General features: G+C 43.4%; 1 protein-coding gene across 2 annotated transcripts in view; it reads left to right on the forward strand.

Moving 5' to 3' along the window:
* PPP2R2A (protein phosphatase 2 regulatory subunit Balpha) overlaps positions 1 to 19,668 on the forward strand; it is a 74,808-nt gene that overhangs the window by 47,327 nt on the left and 7,813 nt on the right. The window contains exons 3-6 of one of the 2 annotated variants that reach the window (XM_077805674.1): positions 1,411 to 1,508; positions 17,847 to 18,012; positions 18,223 to 18,335; positions 18,769 to 18,946. In XM_077805674.1, coding sequence (XP_077661800.1) covers positions 1,411 to 1,508; positions 17,847 to 18,012; positions 18,223 to 18,335; positions 18,769 to 18,946 — 555 coding nt within the window. Of the gene's footprint in view, positions 1 to 1,410; positions 1,509 to 17,846; positions 18,013 to 18,222; positions 18,336 to 18,768; positions 18,947 to 19,668 lie in introns of those variants that run through there. The other variant, XM_077805675.1, reaches the window with a different exon arrangement.

A 19,668-nucleotide genomic window follows, 5' to 3' on the forward strand; every position in this document is an offset into this window, starting at 1 on the left:
TGACGTACTTTTTTTCTGCCAGAAAGTCTTATATTTGTTGCTCCATGGTAAAGTGGAAAGTGTCTGCAAATTAAATATTAGGTATTGAAGATATTATTCCCAGAATAAACTGAAATATCTCTTCTAGTTAATGGAGAATATAAATATTGTGGTTTCATGGAAGGAAGTGTTTATAACCTGGTAAACATATCTATTTCTACACTGAAGTGCAAGTTTTGATTCCCTCATGTACTTATTCTTTTGCTTTTGAAGAAAATAGTCTGGGTTTGTTCCTCTCCAGGAAAAATACATACTTTCGCTGGACATTTATTTTTTTCCCCTCTGTGTCTTTGCTGACACTGTCTATAGCATATTGTGTATTAAAAAGTAACTAGAATGAAAATGCTTTGACGGTTGGTTGAGTTGGATCAGGGGTGGCAAGTTTAAAGGTTAAACTTGAAACATTTTAAATTCTGAATGTTTTTAAATTAAAAATTAATTTAATAGGAAGTCTAAAGGAATCCACGCACAACATTCAAAATAATTTATGCTTAGTTTTAATTTCTGCAGAGGAAAGATATAACTCAGATGAAAACAAACATGTGTATTTGTATGTGTGCTAGGAATTAATATACATTGGTGGGTATGGGCTTAATTTTCATCCTACGTTCGACATTTGACATTGCCTCTCTTGCAAGACCAGTTATGTACATATTGTAGGCTAAATTCCATTTTTAAAGGGATGATTGGCAGAGATGAGTACTCCGTATATAGAATTACAAAACTTGCCCAATTTATATAGCACTCTCAAAGGGGAAAAAAACCCTTAGTAAATAATTTTAGCAGGTAAAAACCCAGTCTAAATCTGATGAGGAAGTAGTCTGAGAACAGGAATTCCTCTACCTTTTTTTTTTTGTTTTTTGTTTTTGTTTTTTAAAAAGACAGTCATTTGAACTTAAGATCTTAACTTGAGTGTAGTTGTTGCGGTTCTGCTTCCTTGCATTCCTCAGATGCTGATGTTTGAGCATGTCCACCCGAATAAAACATTTCTGCCTAAAGCTTTCAGATCTGTACATACAGTCCTGAAGAGACCAGCTTTGAGATCAGTATGGGTAATGGGCACATGTCCAGTTCTACTGTTAAAAATGAATGGCAGAGGTGTAGGTGAAATGAGCAGAAATATATATAAACAAAACCAAAACCCCACTATTACCGGCCTTTTTCTGGATGAACAAACAATTTTGGACATTTTCCCGGTTATGAGCATTTTATTCAGAGAATAAGACTGATGTAGACTGAAATGAGCCTTTGTCAAGCTGTCGGGAAAGATTTTCTGTTTGTACTCCTTAACCATTTATAGTTTTCTTGACTTTTTGAGTAGATGTTTAGAAGAAATGCTGACTGACGGTTTTTTTGTTCTTGGTTATGCAGCGGATATAATTTCTACGGTAGAATTTAACCATTCTGGAGAATTACTAGCAACAGGAGACAAAGGAGGTAGAGTTGTCATCTTTCAACAGGAGCAGGAGGTGAGTGTTAACTGTGCTTAAAATAAGTCATGTATTAAAACTCTTCTCCTATCTGCAAGTGACCTCTTGGAGTGAGGTGTATACTTGTATGAGAAATTGTGCAGTTCCACTGTATAATAAGTATCTGATCATTCTGAGGTGCTGGGAGAATAAACAGTGAAACTCCAAAGCAACTACCAAAAGAACTATCAAAATTGATTACATTATTAGGGTCTTTAAAGGTCTGGTCCTGTTTCTAAATGGTTGTCTAAACAGTTTATAGTGCGAACAAAATTTGACTAAAAACCTTGGGGACCTCTTGAAGTTGTCACTTCAGATAGCTTGCTGCCTTTTGGGGATGTTCCTTAATGCCGGTTTCAGTGTAGCTGTTGGGAAATGAGAAGTGGCTCTAAGGGAGCATGTGGCCAAAGATGGCCCTTTACACTCTAATATATATCAGGCAAAAATTGGTCAAGGTTCTTCTGTCAGCATTGAGTCTTTGCGGCTTGTTTTGGGGTGATTTAAGAGCAGATTTTTTTCTGCCCGCTAAAAGTTACGATGTAAAGGTCTTAACAGCAGAGGGAATTCTTTCCTAAAACTAAACACAAAAGTTCCTTCTAGCCATCACCTTCAGCCCCCAACTAAAACCTCTCCAACGCATCATCAAGAATCTACAACCTATCCTGAAGGATGATCCATCACTCTCACAGATCTTGGGAGACAGGCCAGTCCTTGCTACAGACAGCCCCCCCAACCTGAAGCAAATATTCATGAGCAACCACACACCACCCAACAGAACCACTAACCCAGGAACCTTGATCAAACTGGGCAGTCTCTACATAAAAGAATAAATGGACACAAATCAGAGGTCAAGAATTATAACATTCAGAAACCAGTCGGAGAACACTTCAGTCTCTTTGGTCACTCGATTACAGACCTAAAAGTGGCAATTCTTCAACAAAAAAACTTCCAAAACAGACTCCAACGAGACACTGCTGAATTGGAATTAATTTGCAAACTGGATACAATTAATTTAGGCTTGAATAGAGACTGGGAGTGGATGGGTCATTACACAAAGTAAAAAATTTCCCCATGTTTATCTCCCTCCTCTCCCCCCCCCCACTGTTCCTCAGGATATGTCTACACTACAAAATTAGGTCGAATTTATAGAAGTTGTTTTTTTATAAATCGTTTTTATATGGTTGATTGTGTGTGTCTCTACACAAAATGCTTTAAGTGCATTAACTCGGCGGAGTGCTTCCAGAGTACCGAGGCTAGCGTCGATTTCCAGACTGTTGCACTGTGGGTAGTTATCCCACGGTTCCCGCAGTCCCCACTGCCCATTGGAATTCTGGGTTGAGATCCCAATGCCTGATGGGGCAAAAAACATTGTCGCGGGTGGTTCTGGGTACATGTCATCAGGCCTCCCACCCTCCTTCTGTGAAAGCAAAGGCAGGCAATCGTTTCGCGCCTTTTTTCCTGAGTTACCTGTGCAGACGCCATACCACAGCAAGCATGGAGCCCGCTCAGCTCACTCTCACAGTATGTCTCCTGGGTGCTGGCAGATGTGGTACTGCATTGCTACACAGCAGCAGCAACCCATTGCCTTGTGGCGGCAGATGGTGCAATAGGCCTGAAAACCATCGGCATCGTGTCCGAGGTGCTCCTGGCTGCCTCGGTAAGGTCGGTCAGGAGCACCTGGGCAGACATGGGTGCAGAGACTAAATTTGGAGTGACTCGACCAGGTCATTCTCTTCAGTCATGCAGGCAGTCCTATTGCACCATCTTCTGCCGGGCAGGCAGGAGATGAGGATGGCTAGCAGTCCTATTGCACCGTCTGCTGCCAGCCAAAGATGTAAAAGATAGATGGAGTGGATCAAAACAAGAAATAAACCAGGTTTGTTTTGTATTCATTTGCTCCCCCCTCCCTCCCTCCCTCCGTGAAATCAACGGCCGACAATCGTTTTGGTGAGGTCTGTCGGGGCACCTTGAAAACTTTAATGGTGATTCAGTCCTGCCTGAAATACCAGAGGGAGGGATAGCTTAGTGGGTTGAGCACTGGCCTGCTCAACCCAGGGTTTTGAGTTCAATCCTTGAGGGGGCCATTTTGTGTGACCGTTGTTTTTGTTTGTCCTAGATGTAAAGCCACCCCCTTTGTAGATTTTAATTCCCTGTAAGCCAACCCTGTTAGCCTCATCATCAGTCGCCCCTCCCTCTGTCAGAGTAATGGCAGACAATCGTTCTGTGCAGATGCCAGACCACGGCAAGCATGGAGCCTGCTCAGATCACTTTGGCAATTAGGAGCACATTAAACACCACACGCATTATCCAGCAGTATATGCAGCACCAGAGCCTCGCAAAGCGAAACCGGGCGAGTAGGCGACCTCAGCGTGGTGACGAGAGTGATGAGGACATAGACACAGACTTCTCTCAAGCACGGACCCTGGCAATGTGGGTATCATGGTGCCAATGGGGCAGGTTCATGCGGTGGAACGCTGATTCTGGGCTCGGGGAAGAAAGCACAGACTGGTGGGACCTCATCGTGTTGCAGGTCTGGGACGGTTCCCAGTGGCTGTGAAACTTTTGCATGCGTAAGGGCGCTTTCATGGAACTTCGTGACTTGCTTTCCCCTGCCTGAAGATCATGAATACCAAGATGAGAGCAGCCCTCACAGTTGAGAAGCGAGTGGCAATAGCCCTGTGAAAGCTTGCAACGCAGACAGTTACCGGTCAGTCGGGAATCAATTTGGAGTGGCCAAATCTACTGTGGAGGCTGCTGTGATGCAAGTAGCCAACGCAATCAAAGATCTGCTGATATTGAGGGTAGTGACCCTGGGAAATGTGCAGGTCATAGTGGATGGCTTTGCTGAAATGGGATTCCCTAACTGTGGTGGGGCAATAGACGGAACCCATATCCCTATCTTGGCACCGGCGCACCAAGCGGGCGAGTACATAAACCGCAAGGGGTACTTTTCAGTAGTGCTGCAAGCACTGGTGGATCACAAGGGACGTTTCACCAGCATCAACGTGGGATGGCCGGGAGAGGTACATGACGCTCGCATCTTCAGGACCTCTGGTCTGTTTCAAAAGCTGCAGGAAGGGACTTCATTCCCAGACCAGAAAATAACCGTTGGGGATGTTGAAATGCCTATAGTTATCCTTGGGGACCTAGCCCACCCCTTAATGCCCTGGCTCATGAAGCCGTACACAGGCAGCCTGGACAGTAGTCAGGAGCTGTTCAACTACAGGCTGAGCAAGTGCAGAATGGTGGTAGAATGTGCATATGGACATTTAAAAGCACGCTGGCTTAAAGTTTACTGACTCGGTTAGACCTCAGCGAAACCAATATTCCCACTGTTATTACTGCTTGCTGTGCGCTCCACAATATCTGTGAGAGTAAGGGGGAGACTTTTATGGCGGGGTGGGAGGTTGAGGCAAATGGCTTGGCCGCTGGTTACGCGCAGCCAGACACCAGGGCGGTTAGAAGAGCGCAGGAGGGCGCAGTGTGCATCAGAGAAGCTTTGAAAACCAGTTTCATGACTGGCCAGGCTACGGTGTGAAAGTTCTGTTTGTTTCTCCTTGATGAAACCCCCCCACCCCTTGGTTCACTCTACTTCCCTGTAAGCTAACCACCCTCGCTTCCTCCCATCAATCACCGCTTGTAGAGGCAATAAAGTCATTGTTGCTTCACATTCATGCATTCTTTCTTCATTCATCACACAAATAGGGGGATACCTGCCAAGGTAGCCCAGGAGGGGTGGTGGAGGAGGGAAGGACAAGGCCACACAGCACTTTAAAAGTTTAAAACTTACTGAATGCCAACCTTCTGTTGCTTGGGCCATGCTCTGGGGTGGAGTGGCTGGGTGGCCAGAGGCCCCCGCACCGTGTTCTTGGGCATCTGGGTGAGGAGGCTATGGAACTTGGGAAGGAGGGCGGTTGGTTACACAGGGGCTGTAGCGGTGGTCTGTGGCCTTCCCTGCAGCTCAACCATATGCTGGAGCATACTGGTTTGGTCCTCCAGCAGCCTCAGCATTGAATCCTGCCTCGTCTCATCATTCAGCCCTCTCTTCAGCCCACCACCTCTCCTCACGGTCATTTTGTGCTTTCCTGCACTCTGACGTTGTCTGCCTCCATGCATTTGTCTGCTCTGTCAGTGTGGGAGGACAGCATGAGCTCAGAGAACTTTTCATCGCAAGTGCGTTTTTTTTGCCTTCTAATCTTCACTAGCCTCTGGGAAGGAGAAGATCCTGTGATCCTTGAAACACATGCAGCTGATGGAGAAAAAAGAAGGGACAGTGTTATTTAAAAAGACACATTTTATAGAAAAATGGGTACACTCTTTCATGGTAAACCTTGCTGTTAACATTACATACCTAGCACATGTGCTTTCGTTACAAGGTCACATTTTGCCTCTCCTCCCCCCCCTCCTCGCCCCCCCGCACGTGGCTAACAGCGGGGAACATTTTTGTTCAGCCGCAGGCAAACAGCCCAGCAGGAACGGGCACCTCTGAATGTCCCCTTAAGAAAAGCCCCCTATTTCCACCAGGTGACCATGAATGATATCACTCTCCTGAGGATAACACAGAGATACAGAACGGATGTTGTTTGAACGCCAGCAAACATACACTGCAATGCTTTGTTCTACAATGATTCCCGAGTACCTGCTACTGGCCTGGAGTGGTAAAGTGTCCTATCATGGTGGATGGAATAGGGCTCCCCTCCTCAGAAACCTTTTGCAAAGGCTTTGGGAGTACATCCAGGAGAACTGCGAATGCCAGGACAAATTAGTCATTAAACATGCTTGCTTTTAAACCAGGGATAGTATTTTAAAAGGTACACTCACCAGAGGTCCCTTCTCCGCCTGGCGGGTCCGGGAAGGAGCTTTGGGTGGGTTCGGGGGGTACTGGCTCCAGGTCCAGGGTGAGAAACAGGTCCTGGCTGTCGGGAAAACCGGTTTCTCCGCTTGCTTGCTGTGAGCCGTCTACAACTTCATCATCATCATCTTCCTCATCCCCAAAACCTGCTTCTGTGTTGCCTCCATCTCCATTGAAGGAGTCAAACAACACGGCTGGGGTAGTGGTGGCTGAACCCGCTAAAATGGCATGCAGCTCATCATAGAAGCAGCATGTTTGGGGCTCTGACCCCGAGCGGCTGTTCGCCTCTTTGGTTTTCTGGTAGGCTTGCCTCAGCTCCTTAAGGTTCACGCTGCACTGCTTTGGGTCCCTGTTATGGCCTCTGTCCTTCATGCTCTGGGAGATTTTGACAAATGTTTTGGCATTTCGAAAACTGGAACGTAGTTCTGATAGCACGGATTCCTCTCCCCATACAGCGATCAGAGCCCGTACCTCCCGTTCAGTCCATGCTGGAGCTCTTTTGTGATTCTGGGACTCCATCATGGTCACCTCTGCTGATGAGCTCTGCACCCACCTGCAGCTTGCCACGCTGGCCAAACAGGAAATTGAAATTCAAAAGTTAGCGGGCCTTTTCCTGTCTACCTGGCCAGTGCAACTGAGTTGAGAGTACTGTCCAGAGCGGTCACAATGGAGCACTCTGGGATAGCTCCCGGAGGCCAATACCGTCTAATTGCGTCCACAGTACCCCAAATTCGACCCGGCAAGGCCGATTTCAGCGCAAATCCACTTGTTGGGGGCGGTGGGAGGGGGGAGTAAGGAAATCGATTTTAAGATCCCTTTAAGTCGAAAAAAAGGGCTTCGTTGTGTGGATGGGTGCAGGGTTAAATCGATTTAATGCTGCTAAATTTGACCTCAACTCCTAGTGTACACCAGGGCTCAGACGTTCTTGTCAACTGCTGGAAATGGCCCACCTTGATGATCGCTACAAAAGGTGTCTCTCTCTCTCCCCCCCCCCACCCCCACCCCCGCTCTCCTGCTGGTAATAGCTCACCTTGTCTGATCACTCTCGTTACAGTGTGTATGCTAACACCCGTTGTTTCATGTTCTCTGTGTATATAAATCTCCCCACTGTATTTTCCACTGAATGCATCCGATGAGGTGAGCTGTAGCTCAGGAAAGCTTATGCTCAAATAAATTTTAGTCTCTAAGGTGCCACAAGTACTCCTTTTCTTTTTTCAAAAATGAACGGGATTCATGCAAAGCTATATTTCTCTGAGCATAGGAAGATGATCAAGGAAGTTCTAAGCTTGGTTTTGAGACACTTTTTGGTGTTGAGCAAGGCACTCAACCTCAGTTTCCCACTTGTAAAATGGGAATATTGCCTTCCAGGGGAGTTTTGGAGAGTGAAGTGTTTTTGAGGATGGAACAATATTATCACTAATACATTGTGTAATACATTGACTTCAGATGGAGAGGCGTAGAGGATGTTAATAAGATTTTTTGTCCCTTGGTACTGTATCTAATTATCCTATCCTTAAATGAATTCCCATGGCTTGTTGGCAGAACTTTGTGCGTCTGTGCCTGCTCTCATTATCCTAGAGTTGGCTGACAAAGCAATTTCTTGTTAATAGAGTTGCCCAACACTCCAGGATTATCCTGAAGTCTCCAGGAATTAAACATGAATCTTTCATTCAAGACGATCTCATGTGATGACACCTCCAGGAATATGTCCAATCAAAATTGGCAACCCTACCTATTAACCACATTTCCCTTTGATCAGACACTGCCCCAAAGTTAAATCTGCCACTGGCTCTTGTCCCTTTTAGCATGGCTCACGGATTGACATGGACTTTTTGCTACTGAATGTGATGTAATCTCTCTGGCTTCTGATTTAACTCGGAGCTTAGTGATATTTCAATCTACAGTAGAACTATACACTGACTAAGGCTCACTGAAAATTACTGCATTCTGTGAATTCGAGTAACCACAATAAAACAACCATAGTGCATTGCAATGAACTTGACTTATTTGGCAATTTGTATTTTATTTTTAAGACTTCAGCATGTACTGTAATATACCCTGTAAAACTAATGAAATCATGCAGTGAAATTTCAGTGCCTTGGAGGCTTTTAAATCTTTGCTGAGGAGTGAGGAGACACAGCCACTCTGTGCAAATTATAAAGTGTGCAGATGAGTGAGATCCTATTGTTGATGAATAATTGCAAGGGTTGAAGACAAGGTCCTGTACATCAAGTATTTATTCCAATCCTTTAACTCTATCCTTGTTCTGAATAATTTTCAAATGAGAGACCATCATAATACTTAGCCCTTCTGTAGGGCCTTTCATCTGTGGCTCTCACAATGTGTTACAAACACTAATAAATTGATTCTGGCATTACTTCTCTGAGGTATTTAAAACTAATAGCACTGGGGACTGGAGAACTTGGGTGGCAAGAATAGTTTGCAATAGAAATTATACAAAGCACATAGGTTACTCTTTCACCCCCCTCTTGAAGCAATGTAAAGCAGTTGAAATGCATGTGACTGTCAAAGAGTTTTCGACGGATATACTAATTGTCTGAATTAAAGACATAACTTTATATGCAGTATTGAACACATTGTGAATTAAACATCGGATGACTGCCCATACGTCATTAAGGAAGGATAAAAATAAGAGCATGGGGGAAAATACCTTGAAACGATGCCGATATGGATCTGTCTTTCCTATTCTGGAAAAAAATATATATGCGTGTGTAAGTCCGCTAGTAAGAAGGGATCAAGACTTATGAACAATGTGTACATTACTACCCTCCAAGTTATATTTTTCATGTATACTGTACAGTATTTAGTTGAGATCGGGGGGTGTGTGTGTGTGTATGGCTGTTGTCCCCCACAAAATCTATTTGCATCAGGTACAGAATGCTTTCCATCTCTTGCACCAGTGACTAATATTAGATAGCGGTGTCTTTTCTGTATTAAATTAAAAAAAAAAAATCTTGCTGCCCTTATTTTCTTAGGTGGAAATTCTGACTTCATTTAAGCGCCGTGAATATGTCACAAGCTCTGAGCTGTGGAAATGACTATCCAATAGAATAGGCTTACTTCTATTCAACAAAATAGTGTAGAATCTCTTGGCTTAAGAGCCTTTTGTTAAATCTTTAAAGGGTAAAGCAGGTCATTGTCAGTGTTGGCCTCTTTGGAAGTGTCTGCTTATGAAAGTCATTGCATTCTTATTAAAATAAGTAAACTTTGTTTTTGTGTGTGGATATAAGCAGTAGAGAGGCGTATTAATCTACTTGACAAGCAAATCACGGTCTGCTTTTTAGTTAATAGAAATTAATAAATATCTTAATAGTTGTATTATTATATTCAGGTGGGTAACAATTTGAGATGCAGATTTGAGGCGGTATTTTGAAATTCTTCCAGACCAGCTTCAAAGCTAGTGAGTAGCTTAGCTAATACTCAGTCAAAACCAGAGAGGAAGCTGCTCATCACTGATACCATTTAGAGACATTTTGTAAGATAGACAAAGGATGTGCTTTTGGAAGGGCTTTAAGATTTGATCCCTCTGCTCCCACAGCATGTTAGTTAACTTCTGCACCGATGTTTGGCTCAGAATGTCACAGCCTATTAAATTAGTGGCATTTTCAAAAGTGCCTGAGTGAATTGGGAGCATAAATCCTATTAAGTCAATGGGACTTGTACTCCTAAATCACTTAGGCACTTCTGAAAATCCCACCCCAGTTAAGATATGGAACTGATGGCATTCTTTTATCCATGTAATAATCAGTACTTGCATAGTGCTTTTGTTTTCATAGCACTCCACAAACTATCCTCCCAGTATGCTGGTGGGGTACATATTCCCATTTTAAAGGTAGGGGAGCTGAGGTAGAAAGTTTGATTTAGCAGAGGCTGCACAGAGTCGGCATTGGAATTAGACCACTTGGAGTTGGCATTAGAGTTAGGCAGTGCTTGGGGCCCTAATCTATACTTAGACCATGCCTCTTCAGAGAGTATAACTAATTTACTTAATCTTGCCATAATTGTGACCACATCATGAGCCAAAACTACCTTACCTATAAGGTTTTTTAAAAGCTGCTAAACATTAAAAATATTTTTAATGACCTGTATGATTGAATTGTATAGTCCGCAGGAAATAGACAAATAGGTTTCAGACTGGCTTGAGTGTCAAAGAAGTAGGAGGAGGAGTAAGAGTCTCTTTTATCTCCCCGCCAATATGGGGTGGATTTCCAAGAGGACGCTTTCTAGTGTTCATTCAGTCTAGTTGTAAAAGTCCTAAGCAATGAGAATTTTGCCATTCTCGAAGGAGGTTCTTCTTCCACCGCCTGCAACAACTTGTTTGCTTCCGGCCTGTGCAGAATTGAAACTTGTCTTAGGCAAATAAATCACTAGGGTCAGTTAGTGCCATCTAGTGGAGTTTATCTGACTTTGGTCAGGACAAGTAGCTTTATAGTAATTTTGTTTAGCTAGATTATGGTTGTAATGTAATGTAAAATGCAGGATGTCCTTACTATAATCTTCTGTTGGCTATACTGTAATGTGAAATTCACTGCAGATTTATGCTTTTATGAATTAGATATGCTAAATAAATAGCCTTTATACAGGCTAGTGTCCAAGAAATTTTAAAAGACTAAACAGCTAATCTTGACTTTCCTAGGTAGGTTGTCTTTATAGTTGACTCTTGTAGTTCTGTACCATAATTTATTAATGCAGAATAAATTGAATAACCCATGAATCCTAGATCTCTGACGCATTCAAATTTATTGATGTAACACCTTAGCTGTAGACCATTGTGCATAATACTGTAAATATAAATATAAATGTAAACACAAACTTTACATCAACACAACTTAGTAAAACAAATTCAAATATTAGAAACCCAGGATTAGCCCTGTCCTAAAATCAGTTTTACCTTTTAAAATCACCACCCCTAAAACAGTATACAACAATAGGATTAAACAATAATTAGAAGTACATTCTTTCATTGGGGTCAAAATAGCCTCTCTTTCACACGTTTAGTTCTTATTTTTGCAGCTGGCCTGGCAACAGCCTATACAACTGAAACATTTTCACCGCACAGCAAATATTCTGATTTCTTATCTGACGATTCCTGGGGCATCACAGAACAGCTAGTCCTTTTAAGCAGTGTAAGGCTATACAGTTCTAGGATTTTAAAGTTCTTCGTGGCTTTCCCAAAGAAGTTTCCTTCACCATTTATCCTCAGTGATTTGGTTCAGGAAGCTTCCTTCCTAAATCAGCTTTTCTTCACTGCCAGCACTGTCTGGGTCCAGATCGTTTTTGTCCACTTGGAATCCCCAGGACCAACCCACTAGGGGTTTAACTGCTTTTGCAAATTTTTTGGCTATGAGTTGTCACCTTTGTGGTGGGACAAATTCTGTTGCGCCCTTATGTGTTGCATCATTATGCTGCATCAGAAGAGAACATTGCCTCAGTTGTTTTATGGGCCACTGAAGTGGTGAAAATTCAGATGACTGAACTTGCAGGATATGGAATCTTGCCCTGTTTAAATATCAGAACGGTCTTGGAGAGGTGGGGATAGGCAGCAACTTGTTCGTAGTCTAGCAATTCTGGTTACAAGTTAGGATCTGTTTAAGGAAGTGGAAGTCACTGAATACTTGATTTTAATGCTCAGCTGCCCTGAAAAGCTCCCCTTAATTTCCGGTCACTGGCATGACTGAAGATCAGAGTCCAGTGTGACCGGCTAGGATATCCTCAGAGAGCTGTCAGAAAGGCAGATGCTGCCGTTGGTCTTGTGTAGTTGAGTACCTTTCTGTGTGTTTATGCAGACTTCCTGTTTTCAATACAGAGCGTTATTTATTAACGGGTGTGTGTGTGTCTTAATTTGAACAGTTACTGGGTAAATATTTGCTTAAATTTAATGTGCATCAAGCCAGCATCTCCACCTTGGCTCCATGCCAGTTCCAGTTACCCTTGAATACAAGGAGTAAATGTTTTGTGGTGAAGAAACTGGATCCTGACTCAGGAGATCTAGGTTCTTCTTCAAGTTACAGTCCCTATGGGCGTGTTCCACCTTTGGACGCGAGTGCCCCTGTGCACTTTTGATCGGCGATTTTAGTTAGCAGTGTTACTGCCTGTGCCCCATGCAACCTCGTGCTCCTGTGCAAGGATATACAGCCTCCAGTTCCTTCTCAGTTACCTTCAACTTGAGAGAGAGCCAGAGCCCTGTGGTGTCTGCTCTTAGCTTTTCAGATACCACGTTATTCTGTGGATTTTTTAGCATTTTATTTTGTTTTGGTCTTTAGTCGTTTCCTTGTACGTTTTAAGCATAGATGTGTGTTTTCGGGAGTCCCCCCCAACCCCCCAATTTTCTTTTTGCGGCCAGGGCCGCCTTCACACTCGGCCTGTGTTCGTCTGCAGTCTCCCTGACAGCGGCGGATATGCCAAAGACACTGGGTTTCAAAGCCAGCCAGACCTGTCACAGTTCTTTCCCCCTCAGCAATGGGCATTCCACTTGCCTCTGCTGCCTTGGAGAGTTTCACATCCCATCTGAGTGCAAGGCCTGCTCTGGATTTAAGGCATCGCAGAAGCTGAGGGAAGTTTGAAGCTTCTCTGGATGGAGTGTTCCTTGAGGCTGGTGGGGTCCAATTCTTGATTTCCTCATCCCAAGTGCACAGGCCTCTACCGCTCAGACTGCACTGGTAACTTCAGCCTTGGTATGCAGAGACTATGGGGCAGCTTAGGAAACAACACATTCCAAAAATGAAGAAAACCCGTTCCCCGGAGACAGACTCCAAAAGGAGAGGAAAGTCATCTCTGAGGCCAGGGAAGGAGATACCCGGTATAAGTGCTGCTAAGATTCCTGCAGGCCTTGGTACTGAGATACTGGTACCCAACAAAAATACTTCAGGTACACCTCGCGCTGAGAAGTCTTCTAGCAAACTGCACCAAATGGCGCAGTCATCGGTACCGGCAGCGGAAGCCTACAGACACAGCGACTCTTCTAAGGGGCCTTCAACACCTTCACCTTTCTCCTGAGGCCACAGCCACGAGGAACTCATGGACCCTAATGAGGCACTATTTTCACTAGCCTGCATGGCAGACACCCCCAGCTTCTTGGTAGTGGACAGCCTCGACGAGAACAATCAACAAGCTTGCTTCAAATCGACTGTCTCAGACAAATGCACAAGCATGTTGACCTATTAAGCCAAAAGAGCTATTCATCATCTGCTCTCTGGTTTAGGATCATGAACTATCAGTTCTTGATGGCAAAATATAATTTTCTATACTTCTTAACATTTTTTTGATCATTTGCCTTAAGCCCAAAGAGCAGTTTCAGTCCCTCGTTTCAGATGGCCAGATGACTCTGAAAAACACCATAGCAGACTCCATGAGCAGGCACTTGGACGAACACCACAAGTGATCTTCAGCAGTTTGGTTTCTTGGAGCATATGGCAGCCCTGGGGCCTCCTGGAGATAGATCTCTTTGTAATGCTGTCCAACGTAATGCTCCATTGCTTGTACTTGAGGAGAGGTTATGGCCACAAATCTGCTTGTTCCCAAATCTACTTTGCCCCTTTCTCTGTAGGTGCATCTTTGCTGTCCACTCATGGCGGCTCTCCTGACCCGGATATCAGGCACCATGACCCCCACCCCAACATCTCTTCACCGCACCTCAAGGTTTGGCTCCTCAGTAGTTCTCAGACGTAGAACTGGACTGTTTTCCTGAAGTTAAGACTTTTCCTGAGCAGTAGAAAATCTGTCCTGAGGAAAACCTACCTGCAAAAGTGGAAGTGTTTCCAAACCTGGCGTGCCCATTGAGCCATATCTCCTCAAAGACCTAATCAACTGACTGATTAATTACAGAACCCCAAGGTTTGTTACTCAGTTCCATTAGGGTCCTCCTAGTTGCCGTTAGAGACTTCCACTCACCTGAGGAAGGTTTTTCCATTTTTGCTCACTCTAGTGCAGCCTGAATTTTTTAAATGTTTGTCTAACCTTTTCCTTCATGACAAGGCGCCAACTCCACCCTGGAACCTTATCCTAGTTCTGAACACCCTGAGTTAATCTCCATTTGAACCCATGGGCAGCTGTTCATTTCTTCATTTGTCTTTCAAAACTTCATAACCATAACTTCGGACAGGAGAGTAGGAGGCACTCCTGGCTGTGACCTACTCTTAGACAACTTTCTACCGTGACAGAGTACATCCCCATCCTCGCTGCCTACCTCAGGTCATATCAGAATTCCACATCAGTCAGGGCGTTCGACTCCCAGTATTTTACACCAAGCCTCATCCCAAGAGAAAAGGCTAGTCTTCATACTCTGGAAGTGTGAGAGGCTCCTGCCATCTTCCTTGATAGAAGTAGTCCCTCCAGGGCCTCTCCCAGACTCTTTATCTCCTTTGCTGAAAGGGTGAAGGGGCAACCAATTTCTACTCGGAGACTGCCAAAGTGAGTTTCAAGATGCATCTTACCTTGACGAATGACGAATCTGGAGTGCATCCCCCGCCTCGAGTGACTCCGCGTCGGTTAGGACTCAGTCAATCTCAACAGCGCCCATAGGTACAAACCATTTTGAAGAACTCCAGCTACTCTACAGGTAAGTAACCTCCCCTTCAGTTCCCAGTTCTGCCACAGACTTCATATGTGGCCTTGGGCAAGTCATTTAGCCTCCATTTTTCCCCCATCTGTAGAAGGCAGATGATAATTCCTACTTCACATGAACATTCTGGAGATTAATTCATTTGTGTTCAGGAGTCACACTCTGGTGATGGGGACCACAAAAATACATCAGTGGCGAAGAGCAGAAAAATCTACCTTCAAAATAGAGCTTTGGGAGCATATATGTTGACTACTTTCCTGAGATTTCAGGGAATAAGTTCAGAAAAATGGATGCCCTAATAATACACCAGGATTTATTATTTTGTAACTACTCGTGTGTGACCTTGGCAGAAGCTGTTTCATAAATACGGTTATTTACACAGGAGTATTTTGTAATATATCTTAGATTCATATTGCACCTTTCATCAGACGCAGAGCATTCCAGAGTTCTTTATAACGTGTAGAGAGCGTCACTGAAATGTGATTCCTCTGTATCGTTATACAAGCATGTGTAACTTCATCTACCACTGAAATGCTACCCATTTCTTGAGTTGGGATGTAGCAACTGTTCAACAGTATAAAGCAAAAAATGTTACATAAGCTAGGACAGGAAATGAATGTTGTATCCAATTGAAACTTCACGAGGAACTCATGGAGGCGGACTGCAATTATCCTAGTTGGAATTTGTCCCTAGTTAGAGGGACAGGGGTTTGCTTATACCTCTTGCTTTTTTTATGTTTAGTTCTATGATATCCAAAATGACTCCAAAGACCTTTTGCTTTTCATGCTAAAGATGGTGTCTCCTACATTATAGTACCCTCTAGTCCTGTATATTTTTTTATTAATCCACAAACCAGTTTGTGTCAGTATGAATCATCGAGTTTAGTATTGACTCGAAGTAGAGAACGCGACTGAATCATGGCCAGCACATCCTACAGCACCATAGCTTTGCCTTGGAAATCTCCCATTCAGTGTACTGACTGCTTGACCCTGCTTAACTTGTGAGGCATGACTGAAGCACAGCAGCAAGTTCCTTCCTCTTTCTAGGATGGGAAGGCCAAACTAATTGGTGGGCGTGGTTCGGTATTCTGGTGCTAAATAGTGTGACTTCTAAGGCAGCTTTCTTCTCCTTGCTCCTGGCTTACTCTACAACATGATAAATTCTAATAACGCCTCGCCTGCATTAAAATGTAAGGATGTGGTACAAGAGAAAGGGATTTGGAAAATGTAATGTGTTTGGGTCCAGTAATGATCATACCAGGAGATAATTTGGGGATGAAAGGACCTGAGTCATATATAAAGGGAGGAACAAGTTTCACAACCCAGAGCTCATCACAGCAAAGGCACGATTCACCTGTCAACCTAAGATGGTGATGGTGGGATTGCTAGAACCTAAGTGGGATATGAAACAGCACAAGTTTTGAAGCTAGCGGTGTGCTCAGCTGTGAACTGTTTCTTCCTGGTCACTTTTCGCATAAGAGGAAGTCAAATTTCTCCTGTGTGAGAGTGCCTTTAAGAAATCATTACATAAAAAAAAGCTTTCTAGCCGGGGGAGCAGCGGCCTGTGTAAGATTTGAGGCTTCCCATCATTCCAGGCAGCTCTTCCATCCAGCCAGGGTGCCCTCATAGCATAGGCTGTCAATCATAGGTGTGGTTTTAATATTAAAGCTATGCTGGCTAAAGGTGGAACCTCAGAGTTAGGAACACTTCAGGAATGGAGGTGGCTTGTAACTGCAAACAAAACCTAATGGTTGTTCTTTCCAGAGTTTACAATTGAACATTGACTTAATACAGCTTTGAAACTTTACTATGCAGTAGAAAAGTGCTGTTTCCCCTTTTTTTAAGTAGTTTATGCTGAACACAGTACTGGAGTGTATTTGCATTTTTTGTTGTTGTTTTGTCACTTGTGCTGCCTGATTGCATACTTTTGGTTCCAAATGAGGTGTGTGGTTGACTGGTCAGTTCGTAACTCTTTTGTTTGTAACTTTGAGATTTCACTGTAGAAGCTTTGACTTCTTCTCTTTTTTTCCAGCGTAGCTTCCCAAAAGGAAGGAAAAGGGGTTTCTAAGAAAACAGGAACTAAGACTGTTCAGGGGTGGAAGAGCTGATTTATATATATTTATATCTGGCTTGCACTGTGGATGCGTTTGGGATTTTCACAGCTTGAGTAGCAGGTCACTCTTCCCCACACTAGATTAACCCGATGTGCAGCAGAGAGTGTCTTCTGGAGACTTTGGGGACTATACTCGCTAGGAAACTACATATTCTGTGGGCTGGATGAGACGCTAACATAATTTTTAAAAGCTTACCGACAGTTTCTTAGCTCTGAGGGCTGCTTATTTGCAAAGTTAGAAGATTCAAAGTTCAGCTCTTTTGAGTTATTTACAGGGGGCAAGTAACTATGTTGTAAATTGTGCACGAGTAGATTAAATGACGGAAGGATTTTTTTTTCTGAAACTTTAAACATTGATCACATTGAAACAAAGCATAGAAAATGACAGCCCAAAAAGAAAACTGAGAAAGCTGAGTGAGTGAAAAGGGGGGATTGGTTAAAATCAAGTGTCTGCTCAACTATACCGTCTTTGTGCCATATCAAAAGTAACAGTATGTACTCAGCACTTCTGTAGTGCTGAAACTTTACCCAAACCCTTGTGAAATGGATGAGGCTTGTTGCATCCATTTTGTAGAATTGGAAAAACGAGACACAGAGAAGTTGCAGCTTGTCAGAGGATATACAACAAGACTGGCCGAGGCAGGCATAGTCCTGGCTACCAGTTTCCTGTTCGAACCATTAGTTTACATATGCACTCTGTGTAAACATCCCCCCCTACAAGCTTGGTACACGTGCACTGCATATAAGCCTTAATCACATAATTCTCAGAAACAAATCTTTTCTCTCTCTTTAGAACAAAATCCAGAGCCTCAGCAGAGGGGAATACAATGTTTACAGTACTTTTCAAAGCCATGAACCAGAATTTGACTACTTGAAAAGTTTAGAAATTGAAGAAAAGATCAACAAAATTCGGTGGTTACCCCAGAAAAATGCTGCTCAGTTTTTATTGTCTACAAATGGTAAGTTTGTTTGTTTGTTTTATTGTACACAGTAAGCTTGAAAGCAGAATAAAGCTGTGTAGAATGAATCTCAAATTTTCTGCTCCTCTTTCTGTCCTTACTTACAGCATACTCAGCTTTGACTAGCATCAAAGTTTGTTTATGCTTTTTTAAACTGAGAATTTAATATATTTTAATATATATACATATATATTAATATATTTATTTCAGATAAAACAATAAAGTTATGGAAAATTAGTGAAAGGGACAAAAGACCGGAGGGCTATAACTTGAAGGAAGAAGATGGGCGGTATAGGGACCCTTCTACAGTTACAACACTACGTGTGAGTAGCTCCTCTGTCTAGTGTGATAGTTCTCAGAGTCACCGTCTGAGGGTAGGTAAGTATTTAGCCTCATTTAATAGATCGGGATCTAAGGCAGAGGCAGTTGAGTGACTTTCTCAAGGTCCCACATAGATCGGTCTGTGGCTCAGCTGGCAATCGAAGTCAGAACTCCTGACTCCATGTGCCAGTCGTTCGCTACAAGACCATCCTTTGTACAGTGATATTAAGTGTGAGTTTTCTATGGTGTCCCACATACTGTACTCCGGCAGCTCCTTGCCTGCTATGCATAGGACATCGATTTTTTAAATGACTTCAGGGTTCTTGTTTGTCAGGCTGGTGGAGGTGCATGGGTGCATTGGATGGGTGGCTGGCAGTACACATTTATCTGTGTTACATGCACAGCTTATATTTTGTGTTTTCTTGTATTTGGCAGGTGCCAGTATTCAGACCCATGGATCTTATGGTTGAAGCCAGTCCGCGAAGAATATTTGCAAATGCTCACACGTATCACATCAACTCTATCTCCATCAATAGTGATTATGAAACGTACCTATCTGCAGATGACTTGCGGATTAATCTGTGGCACCTAGAAATTACAGACCGAAGTTTTAGTATCTTTTTCTGTTTGTCTTTTTTGTCGGAGAAGGACTTTTTGCCATAACTAAAGTTGTTAGATTTCTCTTTTCCCTTGAAGTGTATGCTTAAGACACGTTCCATTGCTTAAAAAAAAAGAGGAATCCTCGTGGCACCTTAGAGAGTAACAAATTTATTTGGGCATGCTCGGGGGTTTTGCTGATACAGATTAAGACAGCTACCACTGGGAAACTTGCTTCCATTTCTTAGTTATTTTGCAGTTGCAGAGAATATTGCTTCTGGCATGCCAATACCGTAGGATCCTTTTTAGGCAACATAAGGCAAAGCAGAGTTATGATTAATATTGGTTGTTTTCCTGGCAAAAAAATTATGGGAAAACCATGGCATTTGTTGTCAGAAAGGAGGAAAAGGTAGCGCTCCTGGAACAGAAGAGGAGCAGGGCTGGAAAGAGAAGAATTTGAAAGTATTTGTCTTTTGAACCAGATCTTGAGCTACGTTAAGAGCCAGGTCTGCGGGAGAGGTACCATCCTCAGTTCCTCAAGTTATTGGTCTGCTGCAGAACTTTCCAGCCCCCTTCTCTCTCTCTCTTTTTGCTCCCCTGCCGCCCCACCCCTCCACTCCTGCACACATGCGCAAAGGTTCTAGGTCTCTAGAACCACAGGAGCATATTCAGCCACTGCTGTGTGGGGAGCAGGAGCTGGAGCAGTGGGAAAATAAGGAGTCTCAGAGTTCTGGAGAC

Source organism: Eretmochelys imbricata, chromosome 26, assembly GCF_965152235.1.
Source record: "Eretmochelys imbricata isolate rEreImb1 chromosome 26, rEreImb1.hap1, whole genome shotgun sequence".
NCBI classification, from domain to species: domain Eukaryota; kingdom Metazoa; phylum Chordata; order Testudines; family Cheloniidae; genus Eretmochelys; species Eretmochelys imbricata.